This window comes from Solanum stenotomum, chromosome 12 (assembly GCF_019186545.1).
Source record: "Solanum stenotomum isolate F172 chromosome 12, ASM1918654v1, whole genome shotgun sequence".
Classification (NCBI taxonomy): Eukaryota; Viridiplantae; Streptophyta; class Magnoliopsida; order Solanales; family Solanaceae; genus Solanum; species Solanum stenotomum.
This window is the reverse complement of record NC_064293.1, coordinates 623,852-642,983: the sequence shown is the minus strand read 5'-3', so window position 1 is coordinate 642,983 and position 19,132 is coordinate 623,852. Positions and strand designations below refer to the sequence as shown.

General features: G+C 36.1%; 1 protein-coding gene across 3 annotated transcripts; it reads right to left on the bottom strand.

The window, feature by feature from the left end:
- Positions 1-463: 463 nt before the first annotated feature.
- Positions 464-10,220, bottom strand: LOC125846724 (uracil-DNA glycosylase, mitochondrial). 3 transcript variants are annotated; one of them, XM_049526307.1, is made up of 8 exons: positions 9,857-10,218; positions 8,755-8,975; positions 7,526-7,684; positions 6,147-6,177; positions 4,233-4,368; positions 3,004-3,087; positions 1,455-1,592; positions 464-736 (listed from the first exon to the last, which is right to left on the bottom strand). In XM_049526307.1, exons 1-7 carry the CDS (start codon positions 10,119-10,121, stop codon positions 1,526-1,528), a joined length of 963 nt encoding a protein of 320 aa, XP_049382264.1. In that variant the 5' UTR covers positions 10,122-10,218; the 3' UTR covers positions 464-736; positions 1,455-1,525. The 3 variants fall into 3 exon arrangements, with proteins under 3 accessions (XP_049382264.1, XP_049382265.1, XP_049382266.1); XM_049526308.1 differs by lacking the exon at positions 464-736 and adding an exon at positions 777-800 and having other exon boundaries at positions 9,857-10,219; XM_049526309.1 differs by lacking the exon at positions 464-736 and having other exon boundaries at positions 1,470-1,592; positions 4,233-4,364; positions 9,857-10,220.
- Positions 10,221-19,132: the final 8,912 nt, after the last annotated feature.

Below are 19,132 nucleotides of genomic sequence, written 5' to 3'. Positions count from 1 at the left end.
AACTGCTAATCTGCGTAACTAGTAACCTTAATTGTTGAATCTAACGCACAAGCTAATCTAAAGCCTATTCAAAACTTAATACATGAAGGGAATACAAATTATAAAACAACATACTTTTATGATGCCAAAGAGTCTATACAACGTGTCAAGTTTCGAACATATATCTGAAACCGCGATATGAACATGAATCAGATTTTTTAACATATCACAACAAACAATTCTAGGTAATAATATGAACAACAAATACCAAAGAGAAACAAGTTAATACAAACACCGAACTAAGACGAGCAGTAAAAATTACCTGCATACTCGATCACTACTTCTTTTCTAATATTAGTAACTTCTTTTAATTTTTGACAAGTTGATTTTTAACCAAAACAAAATGAGACATATTCCAGTACACCTCTAAAGCAGAAAATTAAACGAAAGGTGAAAACATTCATATTTTACGTTTAATTGTTAATTCAAATTACAAATATATAAAAGTAAGTACAAGGATCAAGGTGTTGAAAAAGAGTACGAGTGAATCCATTTTACAATAGAATGAGAAATCACGATCTAGTTTAAGTTTTCAATAACTAAAGATATATATGTTCCAATAACTAGAAAGCAGTAGTATGTATGCATACTATTACAAAATAACAGGAAGCCAAGTAAAACCCTTCACAGGAGAATGGACAAATAGGAACAAGCAGCAAAACCTTATCCAAATTTCCATTTGCCGCAAGACACCTCCCTGAAATGAAGGATGCAGCAATGAATTAAGCTTCTTTGTTCAGTAGTCAGCAAGTTTTAGTAACCTAATAAGGCAGCAGATGCAAAAGAATGAATCCTACTATATAAAAAAACACAAAGTCCTTGAAAATTAAACAAAATTTGTTTACCTTTATATGATTGTTTTGATAACTTTCATCAATTTATACGTCTTGAAACCCAATAAGATTTTCACTATATCCAAAATAAACATTCTGGACATCCACACTATTTTCCTTGATCTCAGTGCTGAACATGTATGCGGTGTGACTCATGCAGATCACTAAAATAGTCACTACTAACACCACACCAAACTTAAAAAATAAAGCTTTCCTTGTTCAACTTATGGATAAACCTTCACAAAAATAGAAGCATTGCCAAATCGTTATTCCACTTCACAGGATCATTATTTTTTAGGTAAAGACATAAGATCACTTGATAGATTGCTAAACGGATGCCAACCAAAAACATGCACTAAATGAGAGATGATTATGAAAGAAGTAATTAGCTACTTCATCCCAAAAGAGAAAAACGAGAGTAATGAGCTACAAAGCTGCAGTTCTCAAGCAATTATCCACTGCCAAGAAGGTGGATTGTGAGCAAGCAGTTGCCAGCCATAGCTACTAGCCTACTATGTACGTGAAGATATCAGATGATAATTATTTTTAAGTGAACCTGGTAAAGCAATGAAATCTACATACCTAGATGAATCACTTCTTAATGGCAAATCCCTGTAGCACTAGCATTCCGAAAATGATGGTTGAGAAGCAGCTTATAGTTGCCATTCAATGGGAGGCATTCCCATCTTTTCCAAAAGTTGGTTTGTCTGTGAAAAATGCCTGCACAAGTAATCACCAGTTGAAGGCAAGAAAAACAGTTTAATACTAACTTCCTAGTCAATTCAAGCATGAAACGTGATAATGTAAACAGAAAACACTGTCATTTTAAAAAATTGCAGAAATCTCATGTTAGAAGGTGGCATCTACTCAAGCACGAGTAAATGGCTGGATGTTGACCACTGTGACACCATATCCCACTGCATTCTAGCAAAAGAAATTTCATCCAATCACACTACTATTTCTGGGCATCATGTGAGCAGCCTGCTCCATGCAGACAAGATTAAAGGTGTCAAATCGGTGGATTGGGCTGAATTTGTTCGGGTCAAAATGGGTTGAGTCAATAAATGGCTGGTTTATTGACCTGCCCTAAAGTTGTTTGGGCTGAAATGGGCTAAAAAGGTCATAACCCTTCCCGCCAAATTCTTACTAAGTTTAAATTTTTTTATTTGTTGTTATATAATTTTTTTAGTACCTAATAGAACCTTTTTTTTCTTTATTATGACTATATATGACATATCAAATAAAAAATGTCCTTTCAAAAATATGTGACAAAATTTTCAAGTGTCAATTTGGGCTACGTATCAACCCATTTTTGATGAGTTGAACTAATAAATGGGCAGGTCAATGACCAACCCAAATTTGGGCGGGTCATGTTTACATGGGATAATTTTGACACCCCAAAACAAGACCAAGAAAAAGATAATCATTTTACACAGGAAGAGTTGTGATCATAAGCTGATCCAGAAATTTTTTATTTTTCTTGCTCAACACAGAAAACGATTGAAAGAGAGGAAATGGGAGAAGGCAATCACGATGCAGACACATCCATGGTTCACAATGGAAACAACCTAGTTTTCAAATTCATTGTTATACTGGCTCCCGTTTGTTCCTGAGCAGAGAACTTGTGACTTCAGAGGAAACCAGGCCCTTGAAACAAATAAAAAAGGCAAATTGGTTGCTCGTATGCATCAGTCATGTTGTGCATGCCTCCCCCTTCCATGAGGATATTTATTACTCCCTCCGTCCCATTTTATGTGGCACCGTTTGACTTGACGCGGTGTTTAAGAAAAAAAGGAAGACTTTTGAAACTTTTGGTCTAAAACAATCCTTAGATATTTGATTGACTATAAATCAATTCATTAAGGCTAAAAGGGAAATTTGAAAGTTAAATTGTTTCTCATTATAGTAAGGTGACTTTCTTTTTGGGACGGACTAATAAGGGAAATGTGCCACATAAAATGGGACGGAGGGAGTATTATATAACACAATCCATAAAAGTAAATAGGGAAAATAATATATTTAATGCAATATAACAATTAAAATCGTATACTATAACTACAGCACTATAATTATAAAACACGAAATGCTTAAGAGAATTTCAGTTGAAATGAGTGTTGTCAAGGGAACACACCGGCATCCAAAGAAACCTCTGTTTGCAGACAATCCAGAAGGGTGTGCTGATTTGAGAATATGGTGCTTTGTTTCATCAACTAACCTGTAAAACAAAAGGGTTAATTGGGAGGGAAAAGGAATAGTTCCTGTTTGAACCTCATCTGCACAATATCGAATCAATTTCAAGAAAGTAGAGATGAATAACGCAATCTCATTCCCAGTGTTTTTACAGTTAAATTTGATCTTTTTATAGAAATAAAAAATCTTTTATGGAATCTTTCATTAGACATCCAAAGCAATTACCTAAATCGTAAACTTTAACCTCTTCAGAATATTGGAGAATCACTATCTAGCATCTAAAGTTGTACCAAGGATAACTCACTGGGATGTCGCTGTAACTAGCTGCAGGTATTGCTATTTATTTCTAAGCGAAGGAAACGAAAAATCACAAAGTACTGTAGGGAGCGAATAGGTCTGACAATCCTGTGTTGATGGGGTAACTGTTGCTCTCAGAAAAAGATTAAACAGAATTGCTGCAGCTCAAGTAGTATAAGGCTGACCAACTATTTTTCCAAAATTACGAGCATGTAAGAAGAAAAATATAGTAGTTTACTTTACAAATAAAATATGTTTCTTTTATCTTCAAAACGTAATGACTTGAAAAAAGAACACCAGTTCAAATGATATTCTGGTGGACCTTGTCTGTAGGGTGCCTTATGCAGCTTTCACTATAGATAGCACACTATGTTTAATATAAAAAACTCAAACTTGGGAAAATACTGGTGAGAAAAAATATTCAGTGAAATATTTGAGATGCCATCACTTTAAGTACACATAACAAGTCCGACACAAAAAGTGCAAACTTATAAAAGAAATCCTTGGAAACAGTAGTTTTGATAACAAATCTTGAGTTAAGAAGTCATAAAACTTCTAGAGTCAAATGAAATGGCTCTCATAAAGTATCAGCAAGAAGCTGAAGATGGAAGCAAAGCAGAGAATTTCATTCATAGGAAATTTAACCAGAAATCTACTACTGGACATTCAAAAAATGTTACCACATCATCCCCTATCCTCGTACTTTCGCCTATTGAACACTTAGCTTGCAGGTATAATTCCAACAAGGGCAAAGGTTACAAGTGATGCCCATAAAATAACTAAGTCGTCTTCAGACTAACTATTATAAAGCCGGGATTCCCAATCAGATATTAACAAACTAAATAGAGTATTTGCAGCCCTGTAATGAATCACCTGGCTTTTGCTTGGGCATAGTTTCCCCACAGAATGAAAACAACTCCTTCTTTCTTCTGAGAAATTGTTTTGATGATAGCATCTGTAAATTGCTCCCAGCCTTTATTTGCATGTGAATTTGCCTGATGATGCCTGACTGAGAGTATATCAGGGAAAAGAGAAGGCTCAAAATGCTATTAAATTGTAGAAGATAAGAAGTGTCATTCCATCTCTTCAATGAAAAAGAAAAGCAAATAATACCATAAAGCATTCGAGAACAAATGAGAAGGAGTGTCTTCTTCAAAACAGGGGGGTAACATTCCACCATATATCCTCAGAAGTTTAAAAAGGACAGACACACAATATCCGAACAGCAGATCTTAATTTTTCAAAAGATCAAAATGTAGTTGACAACACTAACTTGTGAATTAAGGTAGATAGAGAAATAGAAGAGACAAATATTCTCAACTATTAATAATTGGATAGGAAATCAAACTATGATGCAAGGTTTTCGTTTTGGTTCTTTCTTCTTTTTTTTTGGAACAGCGACTCTGGTGCAAGTGTTTTGCCCATATAATGTCCACCATCTGTATACATATACTAATAGAAACCTATTTGTATAATTGTGTACTTACTATTGACAGCAATCTCACAAGATTTTCACACATTCTTTTGCCTTGGATTTTAGCTTCTTTGATCTTTCTGCCTAAGCCGGTCCTACAGGTTGTTTTTGTATGTTTAGATGAATGGCTGAACTTAACATTTTCCGTGGAAGGCAAAACAAGTAAATGTTGCACAGTCGGCCTAGATCAAGTCTACGGTACACCCCACTTAACCTAGGCAGCACTTATCATTATGCTTTGCTAATGAGTACTAAGCTCAGTATTATTGACAAAATAGACCTATAGCAAATTGTTGACTCGGTTAAGTCAAGAACAAAGAAGCTATTAGCTAAGAAGACAAGAGAATGCTGGAAATTTCGTTGTATTGCTGATAACAGAAATATACACTATTAAAATGACCTAAGCTTGTCTAATTACAAATGATGAGCTAAACCCCTATTCATACAAGTACAAAGGTGATTGGTTGTTATTAAATAAAGGTGGTTGGCAACTACTAGCAAGATCTCCTTGCATGCTGCTCTCTAAAACTTCACTCGCTTGTAGCATAATACATCATAAGATACTGGTTGTTGGTCGCTGAAGGCACACTACAGTCGTTATTTGTGGGCACTGCATGTGCATTGGCCACTAACAAGTGGGCCAATGTAGGGACAAGAGTAATTGTAAGTTAGTGCAGCCATGCCCAAGGCACTCTATAGTACATGGCATTTAACAGCTTCCGATAGTATTATGGAGCACCATCAACATCATGGGATAGGACTAGAAAGCAACAATATGGATGCAAGTTCTATATGATAGGTTTCATGTCAGTAAATCTTTATGTTTCAGTCATGTGTATGCAATCCAAAAATTAGGAAATAAAAGTGAAGCATACAGAAAGTCTGAAATATGACAGATATGATGTCTAACAATAAGATTACAAAATACAGCAAATTTCACATCGCAGGAGATACCTTGGTACATTAAGAAACTTGTCAGATGCCTTCAAATTCAAACCTTGAACAAACATCTAGATACATTGAGATTGGTTCAGAATCACTCCTCTCTACCGACTTAATGATGACTTTCTCTTCTTCTTTTTTTTACCTAAATCGAATTCTCAGATCTTATAAATAAACACACCTTAATTGATATATGTAGAGAGGAAGAGAGAGAGATACAGAGATATTCTTTCAGTTAGTATCTCCTTATTAATCTTCACAAGCACATCGCGATAGCAATAATATCGCCCTAAAAAGCATATGAGAATAAACGAATCCAAAAGGAATGTGTCCAGACCAAATATATAAAACCATTGAAGACACAAATTCACCTGTTAGAACAGCATTGAGAAGCAGAACGCCCTGTAAAGCAATGTGGTGTATGTCAGACAATTACTTAAAGGACGAAAAAATGAAGTCTATATAAGTGTTGTCAACACTGATAAAAAAAAAGGGACTTTGGGATAACTCAACCCGAAAGCTAGCTCATGAGGTGAGGATTGCCCAAGACCATATAAATAGACCTTCCCATCCCTAAATGACCGATGCAGTCAATCAACACCCCCTCACACACCCAGGCCTAGCAACGGAGTGAGGAAAATATTATATGGGGGCCCAACATCGAGTAAAAGAAATGGGATGGGTCTAGCTCCGATACCATGATAAGAAAATGAGTTTGGGCCTAACTCAACCCAAAAGCTAGCTCATTAGGTGAGGATTGCCCAAGACCATGTAAAGAGATCTTTCCATCCCTAAATGACCTATGTTGGAACTCAACAAACACAACTTATAAAGAGGAGTACCTCAAGGTTTACAAAGTTATTTTTTGCTGATGTGAGAGCATCGTTTCATTTAACAGAAATTCCACATTGAACCATGAACTACTCTAATTTCCAGCTCAAACAAAGTATAAATCTAGGTTAGGTATGCTCTAAATAAAAACCTTCTTACATTAACAAGAAACAAGCATGCTTTCAAGTATGCAAGTGAGCTAGTGCTATAGGGGAGTGGTGTAAGTTGAGAACTTCTATGATACACATCTTTGTGCTACAGTTTAGATCTAAATGTTCCACCAGCAGTGTACAAAAGTGACACGTTTCAGATTTCAAACTACTTATAAAGTTATAAACTGATAGTTTACAGATTGTTATGTATTTCTATCAAATAAGCTTGCATAAATATCAACTTGGTCCAAGTCAGGATCCACCATTATTACATTAGAAACCACTGGATAACCATGTACTCAATAGTTTGCCCTAACTTAAAGAAATGATGGGCAGTTGATAAAGAAGAGAACATTGATCTTTGATTAGCTGACATTGGAAATTAAAGTTGCAATCATTTGCAGCTTGTTACACGGTCAATAATTAGGAAATGTAAAGATCTGACTTATAAGTAGCCATGTAGGTTCAGTGAACAAAACTGGCATAAACATTATGCAGCCACATTTTGTTTAAATATCAAATATAGATTTCCATGAATTAACGTGAAAGAGATCAGAAATGGTAGTAGTTTTAATGATGGTTCATGCTTCAATAGCACTTCATGTGTCAAATGTGTCACAAATGACTGCAAAAGTGAAAATTGTAAGGGTAACAAGTCATTGATTTTGACTAAATAAACTGATTTATGTAAAGCACAGTAGAAAATTTTTTTAATATGAAACCCATATAAACTAGATGACAAGTTCCACCAAGAAGTTCAGAAGCACCTGCACAGCCCATTGTTCCAGATTTCCATGAAGTGGTATTGAACAGCCCAAATCTTGTTTAAGTTCTTTATATATATTCATCAGACTAGAAGGGACTTTCACACCCTTAGGCACCGAGAAAGAGAGGCCCATTGCCTGACCTGGTCCATGATATGGATCCTGAAATCACATTGAAAAAGGATGATGCTTCTGTAAGTTAGAAAAATGCTTCCAGCAAAGGCTAAAATATTTCCAAAAAGTGTAGCTTCATTACCAAATTCCTAAAAGGTCATTGGTAGATTGTAAAAGAATAATGCTAAATGGAGTGTATTAGTAATGCTTGTATTAATTATACATAAATTATTTTGTATGCATTGTTTGGTTTGGTGTATTAAGAATAGAAAGCATTGCATAAAAATATTTATTTACAAATATATCCTTCACAATTATGGCAGAAAAGATGTAAAAAAGATTATGAGGGGCAATGGGCTCTTTAACCATGCTAATGTAACCTAAAAATCCATGGTATTAGAAATACACACGTTAATACATAATAGAGTGTTGAAAAAATTGTACCAAACAAGGTATTACTAATACACAGAGTTAATGCATGCATTATTTTTTGCTAATACACTATACCAAACCAGAGGCGAATTTAGGATTTTTTGAAGATGGGTGCACCAAGAAAAATGTATTAAGTGGGAATTGATCCTCAGTCCTCAAAGTCAAAAGCTCAACATTTAACCATGTGGACCAACTAGACTTTTTATAGTACGGGTGCAAGAATATAATATTATACAAATTTTAGAAAGTATATACATAAAATATCTAATTTTACGAGGAGACCACGGGTTCGGGTGCCCTATTTTTTTCACCTAAATTCGCCACTGTACCAAACGACCCCTAAAGGTGATATCTGAGATGAATAAATACCAGATTGCTCCAGTAAGGAAGATGTCAAAAGAGAAGCAAAGCAACTTGTGTATTTTATTTTAAAAGAGAAATTTGGTTTTTATAATTTAGATGGTTGCATTTCAAAACTAACTTATTAACACAGGTGCACATCCTGCGTAAATATTTCAAAGAAACTAATTATCACAGGTGCACATACTGCGTAATATTTTACTGTCTCCTTTTTGGGTAAGGTTGTAAAGTTTTCAATACAAAAAACAATTCTATACAGGTTGTGATTCCTTGAGAACATACTGTTAGTTACATGTGAATGCTACCATAAAAACTAGAAACACTACCTGTCCAATAATGACAGCCTTTATCCTGTCAAATGAAGTAGTGTTAAGAGCATTAAAAATCAGATGTAGTGGAGGATAAATTGGGACACCACCACTAATTTCCTTTTCCACAAATTTGCACAAGTTCCCTGCATAGGGCTTCTCAAATTCCCCTGGCAATGCTTCCACCCATGTCTCCTCAATCAACAGTTCCCGTAACTTCACATATCCGCCCCCTTCACCTAACAATTGGTACACAAGAGATGTTTTTTCAGTGCCTTGCCAGGAATAAGTAGTTTAACCAAAGGCTCTGTAAGTAGCAATCTTACTTTGAGTTTTAAAACTGAGGATCTACATTGCTCTTTGGCATGAAAATATAAATATTATAAGTAGAAAACATTCAGTTTTTATACTTGAGTGTGTCCGCATGAAAAGATATCAGTGTGTCCGCATCCTCTAAGAGTTCTTCTTTACACCAAAAAGATGAAATAGAAAAAAAAGTACATTTCAACTTTCTGCACATTACTATACTTGTCTAAAAATCATCTTAAATTTCTTTCCATCAAATAGTCCAAAACATCTGACATAATTTTTAAAATTAATCCAATTCAATAACTTTTTTTATAACATCCAAACATTAAAGAACAACAAAAAGGATACATGTAGCACAAATTTATGTCCAAAAATCAAAACATTATAAGACACGATTTGCCACATCAATTTGCTTGTCCACTATTAATTTGGAACGATTATAACCAGAATATGTGAAAATATTTGCACAAGTCCTTAGTGGGCAAAGTAACCCAATACATGTGCTAGTGTGTCATGGCATGAAAATGGTGGAATAGTCAGAGGTGAGTGCAAGTTGTACCAACAATACCATCATCAAAAGACTATGTTGAAATATAAATTGGTCAATTTCTTATTTGAAATTTGTTTTGCTGTATACATTTTTTTTAAAAAAAACTACTAGACGAAGCTAAAATGAGGTCCTTGAAACCTTTTGTGGTATTGAAAATGCATGGCGATCTTTTTGGATGAAAAAAAAACTCAGTCGTAACACAAAGTTAAGGAACCAAAAATAATTTTGCCATAAAAGTAAAAGGAGCATTGTTTAACAGACCGTTTGCGTTTAATTTGGAGATTTTATCAGAACATAGTTTGAGGTTTCTTTTGGCCTTTGCGAGTGATCTGTTGAACTCCATTCTCGACTTTTGCTCCGGCGTAAAGGATACTACGTCTTTGGGGTCTTCATCACAGTCTTTACGCGAAGATGAAGATGACAAGGCGCTAGAAGTGAAGTTATCGGTAGAAGACACCTGTTTTAGACGCTTTGCTGCTGGTTGCTTCGATAGATCCATTAGGGTTTTGGATGAAGAAGACGCCATTTTAGTCAAAGTACTAGTAATGAGCAGAGAGGAAATGGAACCCAAAATCACCCAACTCACTCTATTCTCTGGCGGGAACACAACCACGGTGCATTAAAACGGCGTTTTTAGTCCCTGTATTATTACCTAATTTCACCTTTTAGTCCCCGTGATATTTGACTGTAAACATTTAACGTTCAATTAATAGCGATTTTGATCTACTTATTAAGAAACGCTAACTATGTGAACAGATCATTTGTTGACGGAAAAGGCAATTATGGTACTATAAGCTAAAATACTTGAAAAAAACTAATTGTACAAAATTTTAAAGTATTTCTATCGCATTCTTGCTTCATAACCATGTGTTGTCTTCCTCTCTTCTTCCATTTTGATGCAAATTAATCATTTGATCCATGAACAATTGAGAGACTTTGTATGTGTTGGTTGATGATAACTTTTCTTTAGTTGTTTTTCTCTTGTGCGAGTACAGTTTTAGGACATTTAAAGTTTGCTCACTTATACCTATTGAAAAAGAAAAAGGATGACAATGAAATTGCTTTATATGAATGGGAGGAAATGGTCTAAAAAACCCCAATCTATACCTGAAATCTAAACTACACACTCCAACTTCACGGGTGTCCTATCACCCTTGAACATTTTATTTCTCTATTTACTACACGGTTGAGTGCTGCCCTGTCCACATAAACCAAATAAATTGTCCCACGTGATTGCACGGGCCGGGTGCCCCACCCACTTCAACCCCCGATTCTTGTTTTTTCTCCATTTCCCTCCTAAAAATGTAAAAAACCCAAAAATCGTCCTTTCTCCTTTTCATCTCCTTCTCCATTTGCATATACATTTCTGGTGATGATCAAAGGATTTTTTTAAATGTATTTTCTACTTGATTTCGTAGTTTATCAACTGATTTAGTAAAAGGTTACTGCTTTATCCATTATTTTGAGTTTGTGTTTTATCCCTTAGGGTTTCTGTTGATTCGTGAAATTAAGAGCAACATTGTGTGAAATATTATGTGTGGCTTACGATTGTAGTGTTAGGTGTTCATTTACACCATATTATACCACAATTTTTATGAAATTAGGCTTTTCCCTTTCTCGTCTAAGTCGCGTAATTTTGTATTTTATATTCGTCTTAATATTATGTTCATGGAGTGTTGTATTTATGTTGGTCTTAATATTATGTTCATAGAGAAGCTAATGCTACTATGTTGTATTTATGTTCGTCTTAGTATTATGTTCATAATGCTACAATGATAATATGTTTATAAGTATTATTCTTATTTTTTATTGCCTTCAAGTAAGTATGTATATAATTACTATTTTGTTATTTTGATTGCCTTCGGGTAAGACATGTATGGATTACTGTGATTACTCTAAGGTGGTACCATGGTGGGGTGTTAGATTTAACTAGTGAGGAACCAATATATAATGGTGGAAAAATTACATAATTTTTGGATGTTGATGTAGATAAAATGTCATATTTTGAGTTGAGAGACCATATTAGAGAATTGAGATATAGTACAACTTGCACCTTTAGTATTAAAGCACCTAACAGTGACATTTTGGTAGATGTTAATGATGATAAGGATATTTTAGACATGAAGTGTTCATTGGAAGATGGGGATGTAATGGAGGTATTTGTTAAGCATTTGGTTGATGAGCCAATTGTGGGGTCCATGCTAATAGAAAATGATAGTCATGTGGATATGGGAGAATCTGGTTCAGCTTTTAATACAAGGACTAGTGAGAGCGAAAACTTTAACTTTGGGGTAGGTGAAGACCATTTAAACAGTAAGAACCATTTTGCTACTTTTTCAACCTCACCTCCTTTCACTACCACACCTCCTTTCAATACTGCATATGGTGCTACTTCATATGTTGTAGGAGATGATGATATAGATGTTGGTCCTGCTGGACCTGATTTCTAAGAAGAAGAAGTAGAGGATTCTGATTATTCAACTGAGAATAATGATGAGTTTGAAGCTGAATTAATTGGAGATGATGAGGAGGGAAATTATGGTAGTGATGTACATGAGAAGGTTAGGGAGTTGAGGGCTGAACATAGAACTTTTCAAAGGAGGAAAAGAAGGGAAAGAGTATCAGCTGACAATGAAGAGGTACTAGTAGGTGAAGATGGACCAGATCAAGGTTTTGATGAAACTGGAATAGGTAAAGTGAGTCATGAGGGAAGGCTAGGAGGTGATGAGCCTTAGTTTGCAAGTTCTGATGAGGATTGTTTTGAGTTAGATGAAGATGAGTGTTGTGATGATGATGAACATGAATCAGGTAGAGCAAGAATAGTAAAGTTGTCAAGAAAGAGGAGGACAACAACTCAAAAAATCATTCATGATCCTACTGCAAAGAAAGTTGTGTGGTTGTTGGGTATGGTGTCTAAATATGTGAAAGAATTTAGACAAACAGTAACTAAATATGTAGTTAAAAGGAGGGTTCAGGTGGAGAAGTGGGTGAATGAGCCAAACAAAGCTAGAGTTAGATGCAAAGATGGTTGTCCATGACTTTTGTACGGATGCCTTGACAAGACAACAAATAATTTCATGATAAAAACTTACAATCCAAAGCATACTTGTAACAAGACAACTAGAAATTACTTGTACAATGCAAAGTTTTTATCTCAAGCCTTCAGAGAAAGAATAACTGAGCAACCAAACATAAGAGTCTTCAAGTTGTAGGAGATGATTAGGAAAAAGTTTAAACTTTATATTAGCAATACTACTGTGAGAAGAGCAAGAGCTAAAGTGTTGAAAGATATAATGGGTCATCATGTTATGGAATTTGGAAGAATACTTGACTATAAAGATGAAGTGTTAAGGACCAATCCAGGGACCAGCTGTGTTGTAAAAGTTGGTGAACCTGATGCAAAAGACAAATCAATATTTCAGAATTTTTACATATGTTTTGATGCTTTAAGGAAGGCATGGATACATTGTAAGAAGTGCATAGGCTTAGATGGTTGTTTCCTTAAAAGTGTTTGTAAAGGTCAACTATTAATTGTTGTGGCCAATGATGGTAAAAATCATATAATGCCACTTGCTTGGGCAGTAGTTGAAAAGGAGAACAAAAACTCATGGAATGTTTGTCAAGTGCATAAGGGATGATCTAGGACTTGGAGATGTGAAGGTCTCACCTTGATTACTGATATGCAGAAGGTGTGTAAGCTTATTTTATAATTTTTAATTTATATATGTAATTGTGACCTAATTATATCTATTGCAGGGAATATATGCAGCAACTACAGATGTATTACCTAAGTGTAAACATAAAATGTGTGCTAGGCACACATTAGCTAACTGGGCTAAGGATTGGAGGGGTATTCAAAGAAGACAACAATTTTGGAAGGTAGCTAAGAGTACATTTGAGTCTCAATTAAGGAAAAATATAAAGAAGATGAAGTTGTTAGGTCAGTAAAAATGATGGATAACTTAATGTACTACAACATTAATTATTGGTGCAAAGTTTACTTTAATGCATGGATCTTGGCTACTAGACACAAGACCATCCTTACTATGCTTGAAGAAATAAGAGTGAAGATGATGACAAGAATAGCCAATTTAAGGGAGTTCCTAAGTACTTGGAAGAGTAATTTCTCTCTGATGACTCTGAAGGTGTTAGAGGAGAACATTAGTAGGTCTATGGATTGTACCATTGAGTTTAATGGAGTTGCTGGATTTGAAGTGAAATAAGGGCTTTGTCAACAAAAAGTGGATATTGCTAGGAGAACTTGTAGTTGTAGGATATGACAGTTAAGGGGCATACATGTCCACATGTTGTGGCTGTATTATACTTTAAGAAGTTTTCTCTTTATGACTATATAGACAATTGCTACAGTAAGGAAAATTACTTGAGGACTTATGCCAATGTTATTGAACCACTCACAAACATGGAGATGTGACCAGTTTCTACAAACCCCACTATTAAGCCACCAGAAATCACAAACATGCCTGGTAGGCCACCTAAGGCTAGAAAGAAAGAAGTTGGAGAAACTAAGAAATTTGGGAAGCTTTCTAGGACTGGACTTGCAATGACCTGCAATATATGTATGTCAGAGGCCATAACAAAAGAGGGTGTCCTCAAACAAAAGGTGTTGAGTCATCAACAAAACATAGTGCACCATTATCTATTGCATCAATAAGGGCAGAACTAATAGGTTCAGGCAGGGGAAGAGGCAAACCAAAGGTAATTTTTGAACTTGTTTTACTTTTTCTTAATTTATAACTTACTATTTCTTTATATGTATAGAAAACTCCATTAACACCATCAAAAGGTGAGCCTCCACTAAAAAGAGGAAGAAGAAGACAAAAAAAAACATCATCAATAGCACTGATGAGTCCACAAATTGGACTTATTTAGGGATATATTTTGATAGAATTAGTGTCCTCAAATGCATATTTTATCTCAACATTTGATGAAAACCCTTAAGTTTCAGGTATTTGGAGTTTGAGGGCAAGCATGGACACTACTTAGCAAAAATGGAACAAAGGCAGCTGAAAGAACAAAGAAATGAAGATCTGAGAATTGTCGAACCCATTCGGTGAGTCGTAAAAAGGTCTTATCCTTGCCTTTTGTTCCAGTGTGCTGAAACCTGAAAGAAAGGATCAAATCGGCGACGAAAAGGAGCAGTCGGCGTGTCGCCAAGCAGTTCCACAAAGTAGTACTATGTCACCCAATGATCCAAAACATGACGATGCTGAAGGATAGAGCAAGACGACGATGAAACATACCAAAGGGCGGATCGCCGAGTTGATTGGCGATCTCGACTAACTACGCCGAATGATCCGCTGCAGCACAGATTTTTGAAAACTATAAATACTCGTTGAGAGTTGTAGCTTAACATCAAATTTTTAATATAGAAATTTTATCATTGAATTTTGAGTTCTAAGTTTGGAGAGGGTTTTGAAAAACTTGAAGATTCAAAGGGTTTCAACTCCAAGAATTTGGACTTGGGTCTTGTGGATTCTTCACTCTTTGCTTATTTTGAGACTTAAATCTTCATACCCATTTGAATGCAAACTCATATTGGTATAGATTTCTATCTTTTTTACATGTTTAGCTAAAACCCCAATTCTTGGGGTGTGATTTTGTGAATATGGGTTAGATTATCTATTGTGTCTTGCTTGTTGATGGTTTATTTGTTATGTAAATGTGATTTCATTTAGTAGTTGTGGTGGAACTTAATGAAATTGTAGTTGCAAATACGATTTCACCTTTGTGTTTTTGGCTTGCTCGAGAGAGAGGTCGTAAAACTAAGACTACTAAATTGATGGCCGGTGGGATTGGATCGACGTGAGATTCAGCTCGAGAGAGAGTGAACCCTAGTCCTTCTCCCACACACTCAGATCGAGAGAATGAGTAGGCTAAGGCGGAGGTTGTTCTTCATGCGGCAACTCGGTGTTCGAGAGAAACTAAGTTGATTCAGGGTAAGTTGCTCAAGAGAGAATTACCCCCATTATAGTCTAGCCTAGTCACAAATATTCAACGGATTTATTATCAAAAGCATGTACCCAATAGTTTAGTATATCTCGTATTCCTTTCACATTCCAAGAATTCTCTCTCCTTGATTAGTACTCTTTGCATTTTTGTTGTTTTTGCTTACTTGTCACAAACCCCCATTGATAATTGACGCTTGCGTCACCCCTTATATTTAACATGTTTATATTCGATAATGTTTTTAGGTATGACTAATTAGAACTTAATTTTATTTTTCTATTAAGTTTCAAGCCCACTCCCTTGGGACTCGACCCTAACCCTTGGTTGGGTTACTTTACTATTGTACGATCGTAGACACTTGCATTGGAAGTTTTGTCTTGATTACGCAAACATCAAAATGGCGTCGCTGCCGGGGAGTGGTGTTATTTGACAATTCTTAAATTAGTAGAATTTTTGTTCTTGATAGTTGTAGTACTCACTTAACTTTCAGTTTTTTATGTGTCACAACAGGACATATGAGTGCAAACGGGGAAAATAGCTGCCAAGCAGGCCATCCAGTGGATTGTGCTCTCTATCGAGACAACATCGATGATGTTAATAGTGTTTATAACCCTACCCACGTGGGTGAGATGGGTGCAATTCGCATGCCACAAGCCGACGGAAATGCAATGTTTGAAGTTGCTAGCGCGACACTCTGGCTCATACATTCAAGAGGTTTATATAGAGGGTTAGAGCATAAAGATTCACACGAACATATAAGAAGCTTTGTGGAAGTGTGCACCCCTTTATCATTCAAGAATCTATGCAAGAATCCATACGGCTTCGCTTATTTCCATTATCATTGACCGGGGGAGTTACTAAATGGTTGGTCGAGCTTCCAAACAACTCCATCAAGTCATGGGAGGAGTTGGTTATGGCCTTTCACGAAAGATTCTTTCCTCCATCAAGAATGATGAAACTGAGGGACGACATCCAGAATTTTAAGCAAAAGGAAGGCGAACCAATTCACAAATCATGGACAAGGTTCAATAGATTTTTGCGAAAGTGCCCAACGCATGGACTGCTAAGTGAATTATTGCTCCAATACTTTTATCGTAGTCTGAACTCAGTTAATAAAGGGATAGCTGATCAATTGGTGCAAGGATGAATAATGTTACAATCATTTGAAGTAGCCTCATTTCTCCTAAATGGTATGACTAAAGTAAACCAGGCATTGTACACCAAAGATGATCAAGTTTCACCAATGTGCTTCAGATTAACGCAAGAACAAATCGATAAAGAGAAGGAGAGGGACAAAAACATCAAAAAGATGTTGTCTCAAATGGAAATTATACAAGAACACATAAAGGGGACACATGGAGTATTTCGAGTTTAGGAGGCTTTTTCTCTCGGTTACTCAAGATCAGGGGAGAATCAAGGTTGGAACTCCAAAAGATATGAGGAGGGTTTCCACCCACGCTATCAATAATGGGGCGGAAATCAAGGTTGGAACTATTACAATGGTGAAGAACCAAGGAGATATTGACAAGATTGGGCTGAGCAAGATGATCATGAGAAGGACCATACTCACTTGAGTGAAGGCCCGAAATCTAATGAGAGTGCAAGTATTCCTCGGGTAAATGATTTATTGTCACGCATACTTGATAAAGTTGAGGGCTCTGATGATTTGCTAAAGGGGATGAAAGATGACTTTTTATCATTAATCAGTAAAGTGAATTCTCATGTTGATGCCATCAAAATACTGGAAGGTCAATTGAGTCTATTATCAGCTCAATTAACGTCCAAAACACTGATGGAAGATAATGAAAGAGGGCTGGTTGTAGTTACCCATAGCGAAAAGGTGGCAATAGGGAATGTGATGGAAGATAAGGATCCTCAAAAGCATGAAGAAAGCCAAGGTATGGAAGAACAAGAATTACCTATTCAACAAAACCTTACTAAAGAACCACAGGAGGAAACGGAGCAACATGTTCAAGTTCCAAAAGTTATGCAGCATTTACCCATAATACCTCCACCATTTCCCCAACGCTTGAAAAGGAAGAATGAAGATGAGAAGTTCAAAAAATTCTTGTAAGTGTTCAAAAAATTATCAATTAACCTTCCTCTAGTGGAAACATTGTTGGAAATGCCGGGATACGCCAAATTCATGAAAGAATTAGTTACAAATAAAAGGAACTTGGACTATGAAACTATTGAAGTGCCCCATAGTTGCAGCGCAATTATGACAAAAGAGTTAATCACTAAGAGAGAAGATCCTGGGGCATTCACCATCTCGTGCACTATTAGCATACTCCAATTCGCTAAAGCTTTGTACGATTTAGGAGCAAGCATTAACTTGATGCCCTATGCAATATTCAAGCAACTTGGTTTGGGTGAACCAAAGGCAACCACAATGAGACTCTTTATGGAGGATCGATCAATCAAACACCCAGTAGGGATACTCTATGACATCTTGGTAAAAGTAGATCGATTCATTTTTTCGGCTGACTTTGTGATTTTAGATTGTGAGATCGATGTTGTAATCCCCATTATTCTGGGAAGGCCATTCTTAGCAACTAGGATGGCATTAGTGAATGTCGAAAGCGGGAAATTGAAGTTCCGAGTGAACGATGATGAGGTAACCTTCAATATTTGCAATCCATGAAACAACCAAGCGATATCTATGTGGTGTCTACTGAGGATGTTATAGATGAGGTGGTGGCAAGTGTGAGCCATTTGATGCGAAAGAATGAACTTCTTGAATCTGTGCTTGCTAATTATGATGAATTCGAAGTTCAAGGCTATGATGAAGTGGTAGTTGTCTTATCGGGGTTAGGAGTATATTCAAGGAATCCAATCAAGTTAGATATCGACCTAAAAAATAGAGAAAGTCCTCCTGCAAAGCCATTAACTGAGGAACCGCCAAATCTAGAGTTAAAAGCACTACACTCTCATCTCAAATATGCCTTCTTGGGAGCCAATAATACTTTACTAGTTATTATCGCAGTTGACTTGCTTGAAAGGCAGGTGAAATTGCTCATTGAAGTACTTCAGAAGCATATAAAAGCTATAGGATGGACCATAGCTGATATAGTGGGCATTCCTCCTGGTATCTGTACGCACAAGATTCGGCTTGATAATGAATGTAAACCTAGTGTGGAACATCAACGGAGATTGAACCCACCAATGCAAGAGGTGGTGAAAAAGGAGATCATCATGTGGTTAGATGCGGGAGTAATCTACCCGATTGCAAATAGTAAATGGGTAAGCCCGATACAATGTGTACCGAAAAAGGAGGTATCACTGTAGTCCCAAATGCAAAGGGGGAACTCATTCCGACTAGACTAGTGACTGGGTGGAGAGTATGCATGGACTATCGAAAACTTAATTCATGGACCGAAAAGGACCACTTTCCAATGCCTTTCATGTACTAGATGCTTGACCGGTTATCAAAAAAGGGGTGGTATTGTTTTTTAGATGGGTACTCCGACTACAATCAAATCTCTATTGCACCTGAAGACCAAGAGAAAACCACTTTTACTTGCCCTTATGGAACATTTGCATTCAAAAGGATGCCATTCGGGTTATGTA

Bases quoted from the DNA above. Each gene is read 5' to 3' on its own strand.
- LOC125846724 (XM_049526308.1), bottom strand. From the start codon at position 10,121: ATGGCGTCTTCTTCATCCAAAACCCTAATGGATCTATCGAAGCAACCA. The intron at 7,685-8,754 runs GTAGTGTTTCTA...ATGTGATTTCAG, and splicing joins AGGCTGTCATTATTGGACAG to GATCCATATCATGGACCAGG. The intron at 1,593-3,003 runs GTGTGTTCCCTT...TTACTTGTGCAG, and splicing joins AGAGGTTTCTTTGGATGCCG to GCATTTTTCACAGACAAACC.